Genomic DNA, 13435 nt, shown 5'->3' with positions numbered 1-13435 from the left:
GGAGCTGGAGCGGAGGGGCAGTGTTTGGTTGGGACTGGTTGGGATGAGGTGGGGCGGGGGTCCGTGATAAACAGCAGACAGGGAGGGGTCTTCACAGACAGTTGGAAGGCATTAGGGTGTCGGACAGGGACTTGTCAGATGCAGCTGTTGCTGTGGCTGATTGATAGAGTTTGTATTCCACCCTGATGGGAGACTGGAGTCACTCGCCAGAGCTGAGAGGGATTATGTCAATTTCCAAAGGAAAACAAAATACAGTAAAAATGTAGAAAAACAAAAACAAACATGACATTTGCTTAACACTGAAATGAAACTAAATCCATCACATTTCTCTACCTTGTGCCGGTCAATCATCGCGGTTATTTTTTTTCTTGTTTGGTCTTTGATTTGAAAGAATTCACAAGTGTGGTATGATATATAAAAAATCTGAATGTAGCTCTACGAGGTTAACATACAGAGCTATAAAATATATCCTAAGTTGCACATTTATAAAAGCATTCAGATTTGTTCCCATTTTCTCCAAATGGACTCTCGTCTCCATAAAGTCACGTAGCACTTAGTCACATGATTAGTAGTACTTGTGCATGGCTGCACAGGAGGGTACACAGCAATATGCTTGTCTGCATGTACATAATACTCCATGAGATACTCAGACTACACTATTCAGATTAGATATTCAGACACGGTGTGACACACCGATATGTAACTACCGTACATAACACAAGGCTTTGGACTATGCACTCCAATCACACAACGACATTCGTTGTCACCGAGTCAAAAGTAGAAGCACACATGACAGCCATACAGTACTTCTCAGTGGAAAGAACATCAACAGTGCCCACCCAAACATCCTGTAAAGCAATTACTGAAGATGTTAAACATATCTACAGACAACCTGGGCTCCACTTTGTGTGTGTGTCAGTGTGAGTGTGTGTTTTGTGTAGGAGTGAGTGTGTGCGTTAGTGTCCAATGATGACTGAAGGAATGCCATATGTCCCACATGCCACTGCTTTAAACACAATGGCACAGACAGTAGTAAACGAGATTTCCATTTCTGGCAAAGTTCAATGATGTTTCTTGACAAACTGCGTTACACTGGGTGGGTTTAATGGCAGCTCTCCTCTGTCAGGTTGTTGTGGCTGACTGTTGCTTGTGCACACTCTTCCAATTTGAAAAATGAGAGCGCAGTGAAGGGAGGATAACATACAATACACTTCTCAAAGAGAGAGGCCAACATCTGCTGTATTTTCTTTTTCTTGCGTGTACGTTTGTGTCTGTGCATGAGTGTGTGTACATGGGCACCCGCAGGATGTGGGGTTTCTTTGTCGTCAGCCGCTAATGTCTCTTAGCATTAGCAGCGTTAGCATCATATCCTTGCAGGCTCTGTGTCTTTGTCCTCCAACAGGGTAATGAACTGACCGAAGATCTCCTTCACTGCCTCCATGTTGTCGGTGCTGCTGCCCTCCAGGATCCAGCGCTTCCCTCTGGCCAGCGGCTCCAGCTCAAAGTACTTCTTGATCTGCCGGCAAAAACAGAGAATGTGGTCAGTCAAAACATTCAGTAATAACTAATTAGTAATCTAGTAGTAAAGTAGTAATCATATTGCCCTCAATGCGAAAGCTTTAGGGTGTTTTTAAACCAGTGTATGGTCAGTTCTTGACTCAGCCAGATTATCAAGCCCCGGTTTTATTGTTGCATTACAGTTTCCAGAGGCCACACTCTTTGTCCTCTGGGGCCAAGAACATTCAGAAGAAAAAAAGCAAGAGCCCCGTGTATCATTCCTGTCCACACTTCGATTAGTTTTCCATGCACAATATGTTTTCTAAACATAATCACTCACAAATACATGAAGGCAAAGCCGCAAAACTGTCCAAAGTTTTAGTCCAGAATGCAACCAAAGTTAAGAAATAAATAAATAAAATAAAGTAAAATATAATAAAACTAAATTCTTATCTGAGGAATCTGTGACTTGTTGGTTTGCTCTTTGTAACAGTTGATTATAAAGTTTATATGTTGGCTTTTAGCAGCTCATGACAGTGGGGGTGCGGTGAGATTGGAGGGAGAACCAGAACCAGCTGTTACGTAAAAACAAATCTCAACAGAGGGAAACAATGTCTTAGACCTCCACTGAAGCTACTGCAGGTTGTTAGGGTTTCTGACAATTTCAAGCAGAGAGTAATGGAAGCAATTTCATTTGCCCGATGTGAAGAAAGTTCAGCCATCTCCTCCTGTTTGTCTGATAGCCAGTGAGGAATGTACAAAGACAAATGTGTACTGTCAGCAGCTCTGAGAAAAACATCAAAATGCTAATAATGTCACTGATGCCACAGAACTACAATTTCCCACCATGTATACTTATTTAGTCACTTTCGTGCTCAGTTTGAGTTTTAAAGGAAACTGTCTTTCACACTGATCAAGTAACAACATGTACAAACGCTGGAATAATGATCAGTTGTCAATCACAGTAAGTACACATTAAGTACTCTTAACTCCTTTAAAAAGGGAAAATATTAAAATCTAAAGAGCTATTTTCTCAGTAATCTTGTCTTGTTAAAATACCAAGAGCTTGACTATTCATTCATTTCTTGTGCTAATTATTGTAATCTGGTTTTCACATTGAGTGTTTGTTAAAGGACACAGGCTGGAAGGGGGGACAATGATCAATCACTGCAGAAATACCAATGCTGTGAAAACAGATCTGTTTAGCATCAAGATAGTATTTCTCCATATTTCTGCAAATATTAAGATTGATGACTGAACAAATCTTTAAAATCAAAATAGCAGATAACCTCGCTATTCTGAAGCGGTCTTGTCAGGTACAAGTAGACAAATACACTTGTGCACCCTGCAAACACCACCGAAGCCACACAGGTGCCCGTCACACAGTCAAATTACTTTTCAACTTCAAGTGAAATTGCTTTTGTCTAGACCGTGCTGGGCTGTCTAGCTGTGCCATGGTGTGTGGCATGAAGAGGATGGGGAGGAGGAGGAGGAGGAGGAGGGGTATTCTTTGTGTCTGCTCAAATCCAGCCAGCCATGCCAGTGAGTGGGAGAGTGAGCGCTGTCTCTGCCCCTGAGCCGAGTCTCTGTCCGGGTGTAATGTGAGTTTAATGACAGATTAAGTCACCTCAGCCGCGTTTGGCTCAGAGGCCTGGCTAGAAAGCCGAGCGGACCCAAACAGTGTTAACAAATCTGTCTGGGTAACTTGAGCTGCCCTAGTCCAGGCTCTAGCCCCAGACCTAGACTGTAGACGATGCGGCTGGCTGCCTGTCTGGCTGGCTGGCTCACTTGTCTGCCTGTAGCCAAGGCCCTCTTCTGGAAGACTCTGGCCCCTGCACTGGCAGACAGTCAAAAGGCCAGCAGTGACCTCTGTGCAAGTGCAGACAGGCTCAAGCTTCTCTCACTTCCCCTACTTGCCTCACAGGCCAACAGAACACACCCAGGAGCATCTCACAGTGCGGCAAGTGCCGTCTATCGTTGGTAAGATCAGACAACTGATCAGGGGGAAGATCAGACAACTGATCTTACCATCGATACCAGATGACTTATCAAGTTTTCAGTGCAGCTTTACAGTTGTGCAGTCATGATAACACGAGTAGTCTAAAATCCCAAAGAATCCCCCATTTACTTAATACCCAGTTGGTATGAACACCTTCATAAAAGGGCCACATTTCATTGACAGGGCACATCCAATCCAGAGATTTTAATCACACAACAGGCGGACAGGACACTTCGCCAAATACCCTGTCTCAGTGTTACATGACTGAAGGAACCCCATGACCCATGAACAGCCGGGTGCATCCACATTGGCAGTCAACAGTGTGGCCCAAACCAGTTTCTCTGAGATTAAGTCCTCCTAAGCACACTTATGCTTGCTTAAGGAATTGCGTGAGGTAGTGGGAAGGGTAAGCCACACAAGACGTGGGTTGCCAGATGGCTCCTAGGATGACCACTGGGTCATCCAGTCTAGCTTCTTCTAGGTCATACAGAGCCGGGGCCTCGCCTTGTGCATAGGAGAAAGCGGCTTAAACATGCATAAGGGTGTCAAAAAATCTTTAATCACCTGTGTCTGTGTCAACTGTATTTCTGCTGCTGGAATCCAGCCATGTTAGCCACCGGGGTGTACTGTTGTAGGGAGAGCCATAAAACTCTTTGGCAACAGGCCTGAATAGTTCCAGTGACTTCTGAGCCTCACGAGTTGAGCAGAGTGGAGCGTGTAGCTTTAGCTTTTAGAGAGTGTAGGTTTACTGTGTGAACTCCAGGGCGTCAGTGGCGAGAAATTTTGATTGCAAGACAAATGCCTTCTCAGTTAATTCTGGATGCTAAACTTTGTGATGTAGGCAATATGGAGGCTGATGCATCCATTTCCTATTGCACCACCTTTGGGTGGATGGATTGAACTACTGATAAGAACACAAAAGCCACGACTCTGCATTAGGTGGCTAATTTATCTTTGTGTGACAGTCAAATTATAGTAATTAAAGAAAAAGAAGAAAAACTGTGCGCCTACACCAACATCTGACACGTTTAGTAGAAAGCATTTATTCATAAATAATGGCTTGCAGTTGTTTTAACAATGACTTACATTCTGAAACATGTAAGTAAAGTTTCATGATAAACTGACTGATGATGGAGGATTTAAATGAGTGTTAAAGTATGCAACAGATTTAATGATTGAATGAGGTGAGGGGCAAGTTGGCCAGAGTGGGAAAGTGTATATAAAGAAGTTTCTAGGTATCTTTAAATCGCTATTGGAAATCAGTGTCTGGGCTATTTGTAGGACAGAAACCAAAATAAACTTGGCCAAATGTAAGCTTCCTCTGGAAAGAATAGTTTTTGTTCCAGCTTTTATTTAAAATTTTATATGTTGATTAAAAGAGACAATTCAGCAATTACTTTTTGGAAATTGAGTCTGGAGGAAATGTCACTTCATTAATGATAAATCATTAGGTTTGACAATTTCCGACCCAGTGTCTGCAAGGAGTGGCTGCTCTGCTAAGCTTAAGCTCCAAACCTGGCAAGCCTACTTCATGCTCCATAAGACAGTGGATGGGCATGCATGGCACGTGCACCCAGCTCCTCCCTGACCTGTGCCAGATTACTACATGCGATGGTCACTGTTGGCATCGTGTCAAATCAAGAGGATATCCTAGTAGAATAAAAAGAGCTTTGGCGGCTGTCTACTGCCAGCAGAGTCCTGTACTGACCTCCTGACCAACTAAACACACCAGGGAGGCAGACAGGCAAGGAAAAAAAGACCAACTGGACGAGAGAGAAGAGAAAGACGCCTGAGGCCAAGTTCTAGTCATGGAGGTGCATAATGTTGGCTGCTGAGAATATATGTGAGAAAACCCCCTGACAAATTTATATCCTTCACAAATTTATATCCTCTGTTCTGCAGCAGTGTTCAGTTTAAAAGTAAAAACTGAGGATTCAGACTAGAAAGCATGTGGCAATGTGCTCAAATGCCTTTCTTCTTTTATTATAGGCTGTATTGAAAAACAAAAAATAAAATAACAATCTATGCTCGAGTTAAAAATTAATTCCCTCTTCAACCTTTCCCAGCATGCACTGTGCACCAGGTTTCAAGTCTCACACAGGGAAACAAACAAAATCACTCATGCTCGCATTCACACCTGTAAACGGTTCAATCCAGATGGACTCTGTGCTTCTCTGCCCAGCAGTCCAGTTATCAGATGTACACAGTGTAGGAATTGATTTATAGTTAAGTTTAAGGTTCAACCTGTTTATTGTCAAACCACCAACATCATGAAAAATAAAAAAACATCTCCAAAGATGACAATTGTAATGACTGTACTTGTATCGGTTAAAAAAAACAACAAAAAGAACATTTATTTAAATTGTTGAGAGACACAGACTTTATGACAACTTATGCCAAAAAGACAAAAACTGCATTTGTGGGAACAACAGCATTTACATTACAAAGGCAGCTGACCAATACCGGTAACTGGCATGCAGCCTAATATGACCCACCTTTGATGTGTTTGACATGGTGATTTATTAACTTCAGAATTTAAGTCATTTTCCATGGAGCATTCTCATTACTTTATCTGTACCCTGTATGTTTCCTATAGTCATTTTGGCAGTTGAAGTTGTGCAGAGTAATTCACGTTAAGTGCCTTTCTCAGGGGTGCAATGGCAGAGGTCCAAGACACAACATGCTATGTTCAGGAAGATCTTTCTGATAAAAAGACTTGTTGTGGTTCAATGGTCTTGCGCTATGTACACGTATTTGGGAAATCTAAAGTCAGTTCTAGCATTCTTGAAAGAGGTTAACAGCAAAGCCAGATGGAACAGACGCAGTTTGTTGGATACAGTCCTACAGCAGATCAGTATCGTAAAAGAAAGTTAAATGGCCTGCGCTGTCAACTCTCAATTTCTCATCTAGGGTAGGTTTTTTTGTCAAGTCTGGCTCTTGCAGTTGCCTCAGGTTCCAAAAGTCTGAGAAAAGTATCGAAACTAAATTCAATAATATCAAATAATACTAATAATCTCTTCCTGTTTAAGTAATAAGATCATAAAAGGGAAGAACAGGAAACGTTCACTTGAGAAGATTTTGCCTTTCAGCCATGTTTAGAAAAGCCAAAACAAGAGAAGCTGATAAAAAGACTCAAACAGATAAGTTATCCTTCAAACACTGCTTTCCTGCAGGCAACTATCAAAACTCCTCTGTGGAGCAAGGAGAGCTTTACTCAATAAACTCATTGGAGAACCAGTGATTTCAGCCTTGAGGTTTTCGTTTGGATAAACTTCAGCAGGGATCCTTTTTCAACAAAAACAACATCCTTTGTTCAAAGGCTACTCAAGAGCATATGTGCATAAAGTGACCTATGGGAAAGGCAGCAGAAAGCAACCAAACACATCTTCACATATATTTAGGCATTACCTTTAAAATAACTGTGCCTCAGTCACTCAATGGAAGATGTGGCCTTCAATGCCCTTGTCCTAATATGTACTATGACCACATGTCTATCCTGCTTCACTGTCATGTGTCAAAACCTCACCACACGAGTAAGCTACATAACTGGAGAAGGAAACATTAGGGGGTCTCTGAACTAGGGAAAGTGGCATACTCAAATATCCAAGACAATCAATTACACCATTCCTTGACATGTTGGCCCCTGTGAAAATATCAGTCACTTGGAAAGTGGCCCACAGTGGCGACTGCATTGAAATGGGTGGGTAATGTGAGATCCACTTACCATATAATAGATATGCCTTTGTTTGCTTTTCCGGCTTACCTAAAGAGCCTTAAAGACAAGAGAAAGCCTGGAGGTCCCCAAGAGGGGAACACTTGGGAAGCCTGTGAAAAAACAAACATTGCACCACAAAGTGTGGGGAGGTGTCAAATGAAACAGCCCACTGGCCAGCAAGTAAAACCTAAAGCCTATTTATGCAAGGTTGTAACACCTTGGGCAATGGACCCAAGGTTTTCCATCTGAGGGGATTACTGTCCCCGAGCCTCACCCAAGGTAGATAATAACCTGATCACCTGTTAAGTGAAAGCATTAGCTGTAGGTGAGGCACATGACACTACCACCTTTGTTTCCAGATTACATTAAGTGAGGACTTCAGGACCCCCCTCTGAATTTTGTTGGGATAGCTAGCAGGTGGCACAGCAAAAAGTGGGGACTATGCCAAACCCTGCCCCGCAACAATTCACGTACATACTGTCACTCTCTTCCTTGAGGGAGCGGTCATTGTTCTCCAACACTGTAGGAGGTGCTGTGGGCAAATCTACTGCAAATGCACAGAAAGGTTGTTCTTGAAGTCAAAAAAGGCAGGAAAAGCTGCATGTGATGTCTCACAATAGTAGCATGTTGCCATTGTACAGGTGTCATGTTCTACTTGCCTCCTCACTCTTCTTGTCTTTAAAAACACATTGGCTATCTGGTCTCAGATGTACCAAAGACCAACAAGCCAATCATCAATAAGGAGCTGTGCACAGTTGAAGACTTCAATGTTTCAAATTTTGTAAATGCGACACTAACCTCAATTACGTACATACGGTGGTTTGCGTGTGCACAGGAGTGTGAAGACCCATGCAGAACCATGCAGCAGGGCTTAGAAACAAATGCAGAAGAAAAAGCCATGTAGCCAACTTTAAAAGAACCTATGGTGACAACATATATAATACAAAGACCATAGACCTAAAGTCCGAGGATGGAGAGAGGGAGTGGGAGAAAGACAGAAAGATATGGACTTTCATTTGCTGTGGAAACAATTGAGGCTAGCCAGCACGTAAAAGCGTTGACGCCACCCTGGAACCAAGCCATAGTTGTAGAACTGTTGGACCAGGGGATTTGGCAGGCAACAAATTAAGACTAAAGTCCCCATGTCACAGTGCAAAAACTGAGCTGCCTTTAGATTTACTATCCTTCTCCACTCAGGTGGGACCATGGGTCTCCCTCAGGCTCAGCTCAGTGCAGGTTCAAAGTGATTCACTTGCGGTACACTTCTCTTCAAAGCCAACTGACCACTGCCAGATCAGAGCCATCCTCAGAGGCGCTGTAAATCTAAGCAAGACTGCACAGGGAACATTCTTCCCGACCCTTTCAGTAGCACAGAGGCATTTATTTTTATTTTTCTTGCAGCAGATCAGATGACTTCCAAAAACACTGGTTGCTGTTACCTGGGTAAATGACCCATGCCTCAAGTCTGGTAGCGGCAACAGCAGATGCAGTGTGTGTTTGCAGAACACACATTTAAACATACTTTAACACTGGGGATTAGGGCTAGGTCATAATTCAATAATGTTTATCCACTTTCAGCAGAATCATACTGTGCTGATATGATCTTATTACGTTATCATTCTACAAATTTCTGCTTTCCAAATGAATATTTCAGAGCAAGCAAAAACAAAACAAAAAAAGTTGTTTCACACATGTAGACACCCTGTAATGCTTTTAACATCAGTTTGATGATTTTATTTGATATATATTCTATATACTGGCCAACATCCTTATAAGTATTGTGATAAGGATTTCAACCATATCGCCAAGCTCTACTGGCGATCGGATCACTTATCGGAACAGAAGAGCAACTAGACCCCCAGAATTGGGCACATAAAACAGGCAAACCTGATAGCAAATTTTCCCTAACATGATTATTAAACCTAGTGCCATGAGTTTCTGTTACACCATAACATCTCAAAATACATTTCTCTTTGGGTCAGGTCCCTGAAAGAGATCAAGGACTGAAGGTTAGAAACCTGGTGATGTTACAGTCAAGAAGCATGAATGACATTTTCTGTAGTTAGAGTGCAGGTTGGGGGGCAAAGGGGAAGAAAAACATCCGTCCTCTTGTGTAGTTTGGAAAGTAATTGGCAGGTTCAGTAGCTGGGACATGGCCCCTTCACCATGGATTGACCCGTAGGACACTAAGAAAGGCTGTGAGGGCAGCCTATCTGGGATGTGTGTGTAGTGGGGGAGGTGGGGTGCCGATGTTTGCCTTGCCTTATTACAGATTTACAGTAACTCAATTTATTAAAGGCCAAGAGCTCCCTGACAAGGAACATCTGGTCTGTGGGACTTGAACGGGTGAGCTGGCGTTCTGCCCATGCTCCCTGCTGCAGGGGCCAATGCGCCAGCACCTTCCCTAAAGCCGCCCTTCCTCTCTTCTTCTTGTGAAGAGGGCCGCCTTGCTGTTGCAGCCCACACAGAGGGCCCTCAAAGCCCAGGAGGTCCGTTACAAGCCACCCCTCCTCCTCCAGGACCCCCCTAGTGGGACTCTCCACCCCTTTCACTCTGGGGCCCCCCTTTCATGCTCCAGTCCTGACAGTTGACCAACTTTAAAGCTGCTGCAGGCCCCCGCTTTAGCACACAGCACGCGGCATTACAATCAAAGTGCTCCCCTTCTGCAAAAGATTTAAACCATGCGTCAAGTTGGAGTCTGCACACACATAGACACACAGAGACACATACTCTCTCATGTACCATGGGACCATCATATTTGAAATTCAAGGTTCCTGGTTTTTCTTACCTTTTCTGCCTCCCATACCTTCTCCTATTCGTTATTACAACCACATCTTCACATTGTTTCTTTGTGTGTATGTGCATTTGTGTGTGTTCTGTAAATTAATCAGAAATAGATTTCTTACAGTCTATGGCAACAGAACAGACAAATGGGACAAAAGACTAATCAGAAAACTGTAAAGAAACTAATCATAGAATAAAGGACAAATTGAAACCACTGCTCCCACAGCACCTTTTCCATCTGTTTCACGTCTGTCTCTAACTTTTATTAATCCTGGTATATATCACTCTACGAAACTGAAATTGGTTAAATCAACATGTCAGTGGTGTCTCTGTATTTCTGCATCATTACAGCGCTTCCTGGCCTCAGTATCAGTGAAATGTGATGTACTTCAGGAAATGTGTTTATTTTTATGCATTATTAATTTCCTCTGTATACTCTGTTTTAATCACTACCAGGAAATCAGGAGTGTAAAGCCAATGCTGTGGCCCAGCCCAAGCAAAAGCAGTCCCAGCGCCAGCATTGACAAACGTTTTCATACCACAACTGTCATGTCAAGGATGAAAGCTATCTCATGTATAGCCTGGGTGAAACTTTTCCAGGAGTCCCACATTTGTAAAACATTGCTATGCCATCAAGGGAACTTTTAGAAAAAATCATTAGTCATTTTGAGTTTTGACCAAAGGATAAATTTCAATGGAAGAGAAACCCCCAGCGATTCCCATGGTTTGATCCCTGTGAGTCAGCAATGGAAACTGGGGGTCAAATCACATGCTGAATAGGCTTTTCGGAAGTCTTGTCCCGGCTAGTGGCGGCCGGTCGTCCGACCCTGCTTGACCACCAGACAAAGGGAGGGCACTGAATACAATTGGAATGGGGGGGGGGGGGGGGGGGAGTCTTTTCTCCTCCAATGGAAAGTCCGGTCCTGAATAGGGTCTGGCTAGCTGAATTGCGTTCCACACCGATTTTGAGAGTGAGGACCCAATGGGGTCAGGGTTCAGCAGCATTTGACGCGGGCTGTGGGAAAAGGCGAGCACGGTGCCCGCACAACCTGCCGACTGCCCTCTCACCCACGGTGCCCCTTAACCTCCCAATGGGACGGACCACCAGCCCAGGGATGACAGGATGAGAAAGGCTGTATGGGTGGGAAAAGGAAAGAAAGCGGAGATGAAGGTGGGTGGGAGGGCTGCACTAGCGGGATAGACAAAGATGTAAGAGAGATAAACCATCAAAGAAATGAGAAGTTTCTAAGTAACTTCACATATTGCGCTTCGAAGGTCTAGCACACATTCTCTAGAGGGTAATCAATATGTGTTGCTTGACTGGTTTTCCAACCCTTGCCTCCCAAGGTGGGTTGGATGAAGCACTGGGTACACGTCTGTGAGATCTCTCCTGACACTGAGGGTCTGCAGTCCCTTTTTGTGTAATCGCTCACACACCATGCAAACAGAGGTCAATAGGTGCTATGGAAACGTATGCTACAGTACCTCTAAAAGTGGCTCAACATTTATGAAAGAGTCAGATATATTTACTAGCAAAAACATCTGGACTCACAACTCTCTCCTTCTTGGTAGTGTAATATGTTGCCCCACACTCTGACTCTATCTGTTTTTGAATGCAATAACTGGGGACTGATAGTTGCAAGCACTTTCCGGTCACCATCACTAGAAGTGACTACCTTCCTGCTACTTCATTTCCTTCCACGAACTGTAAGATGTGATAACCAGGAACTTTGTTCCACATGCAAAATGCAAAGGTGTTGCTCACACTCCAGCCACCACTGAGAATACAGACTTTCTGGGATGGGAGACCGATTATGTGAGCTTCAACAATCCCTGTTTGTTAACTCTGAATGTCACACAGGCAAGAAATACTAATGATGGGAGGTGCTGGGGGCAACCTATTTTTGCACAAAATTCAATGTAATCCTATGTTATAATCCACAACTTGTTATTGTTTTTATTATACCTGCGCTTTATCATATTATATCATTTACTCCAAGAGGGGCCCCACTAAACAACCAGGAAAAGGTAAATCAATGAATAGGTAGGAATATGGCACATGTTAAATGTGATAATTAAAAGCGAATTCTGAGAAGTTGTCAAAGTAGTCATACAGGACGAAATCAACTCTCTTTGTGATGAGATCCATCAAATCATCAACCTCATTAAGACAGCCTCAGCAGAACATGGAAGGAGGATTGATGGGGTAGAAGAGGGTATGAACACCCTAGCTGCATGCGTGGACACACTGGAAGCTACTCATACCCAGCTTGCTAATGCCAACAGTAAACTTCAGTCTAAACTGGACACGCAGGAAAACTTCTCAAGGCACAACAACATACGCGGAAGGGCCGGAGAAGGGCAATCCCACCCAGTTCATCTTGGAACTTTTACATGGCTTACTGGGTGGACCTACTGGCCTCAAAGAACCAGTGATTCTGGACCGTGCTCATTGTTCAGCTGCTACAAAACCTTGTGAGGGTTCATTGCACAAATTCACTACTTCCAGGAGATAGGATGGATCCACTGCTTAGCAAGAGATAAGGGCCAGCGGCTTACTCTCCGGGGAAAACGAATACACATTTTCCCCAACTTTAGTGGGGATCTAGATAAACGTAGGGCCTCTTTTAATGGGATGAAATCCATTCTACACAAGGCTGAAGTGAGATATGGGCATCTCTTCCCAGCCCAACTTCGCAACAAGATGTTAGACACCCCACAAGCAACAATGGACTATTACGCCAAGGAGATTCTTCTTTCTACAAAGACCTGGTAATGTTACATCTCATCTTGATATATTAGGCTGGACTGACGAAATGGACGGGCCAACTACTTAGTAAACTGACAGACGTTGCCTAATACTAATTAACCTGCAGGATAACTAAAAGATTGCTTGTTGAGTTGCTGATATAGCTACATCCTTCCTATTCTAGATACATGAAGAAAAGCTTTGAATACACCTGGACAACAAGACGGTGAAGATGGTGAAGTTATTAAACACAGTAGTTAGTGTTCCTAACCACCTAATTTACATACTTTGAAATAGTACTCAAAGGAATTATATGCCATCTGTCTCTTACTGATTCTGCATTCAAATTATGGGAAAGACAATGGCTGCAATCAATTATTACATGTAAGAATTGTGTCAAGAACATTTTTGCCTCCTATAAATCAGATTTCCAAAAAACACCATCTCCCACCATCACATTCTTTCTAATATCTACAAATCCTTAGCATAAAGGAGTTATCTCTAGAATATATGACATACTCTCCACCATTAATTGCCCTTCCCGTGATACAATTAAGTCACATTGAGAAAATTCTCAGAGGGTGATTGGAAGGATATTGTAGAACGAGTCCATACTTCCTGTATCTGCTTTCGACATGGGCTCATACAGTTTAAAGTGGTACATCGCCTTCACTTTTCAAATGAAAAGCTT

General features: G+C 43.1%; 1 protein-coding gene across 2 annotated transcripts in view; it reads right to left on the bottom strand.

Annotated features, from left to right (window-relative positions):
• Positions 1–688: 688 nt before the first annotated feature.
• Positions 689–13435, bottom strand: part of LOC139284149 (ADP-ribosylation factor-like protein 15) — a 96019-nt gene continuing 83272 nt past the window's right edge. For both annotated transcript variants that reach the window (XM_070904334.1, XM_070904333.1), the window contains exon 5: positions 689–1516. In XM_070904334.1, coding sequence (XP_070760435.1) covers positions 1364–1516 — 153 coding nt within the window. In that variant the 3' untranslated portion in view covers positions 689–1363. The remainder of the gene's footprint in view (positions 1517–13435) is intronic.

Source organism: Enoplosus armatus, chromosome 4 (assembly GCF_043641665.1).
Source record: "Enoplosus armatus isolate fEnoArm2 chromosome 4, fEnoArm2.hap1, whole genome shotgun sequence".
In the NCBI taxonomy this organism is placed as follows: domain Eukaryota; kingdom Metazoa; phylum Chordata; class Actinopteri; order Centrarchiformes; family Enoplosidae; genus Enoplosus; species Enoplosus armatus.
This window is presented reverse-complemented; position numbering and strand designations above follow the sequence as displayed.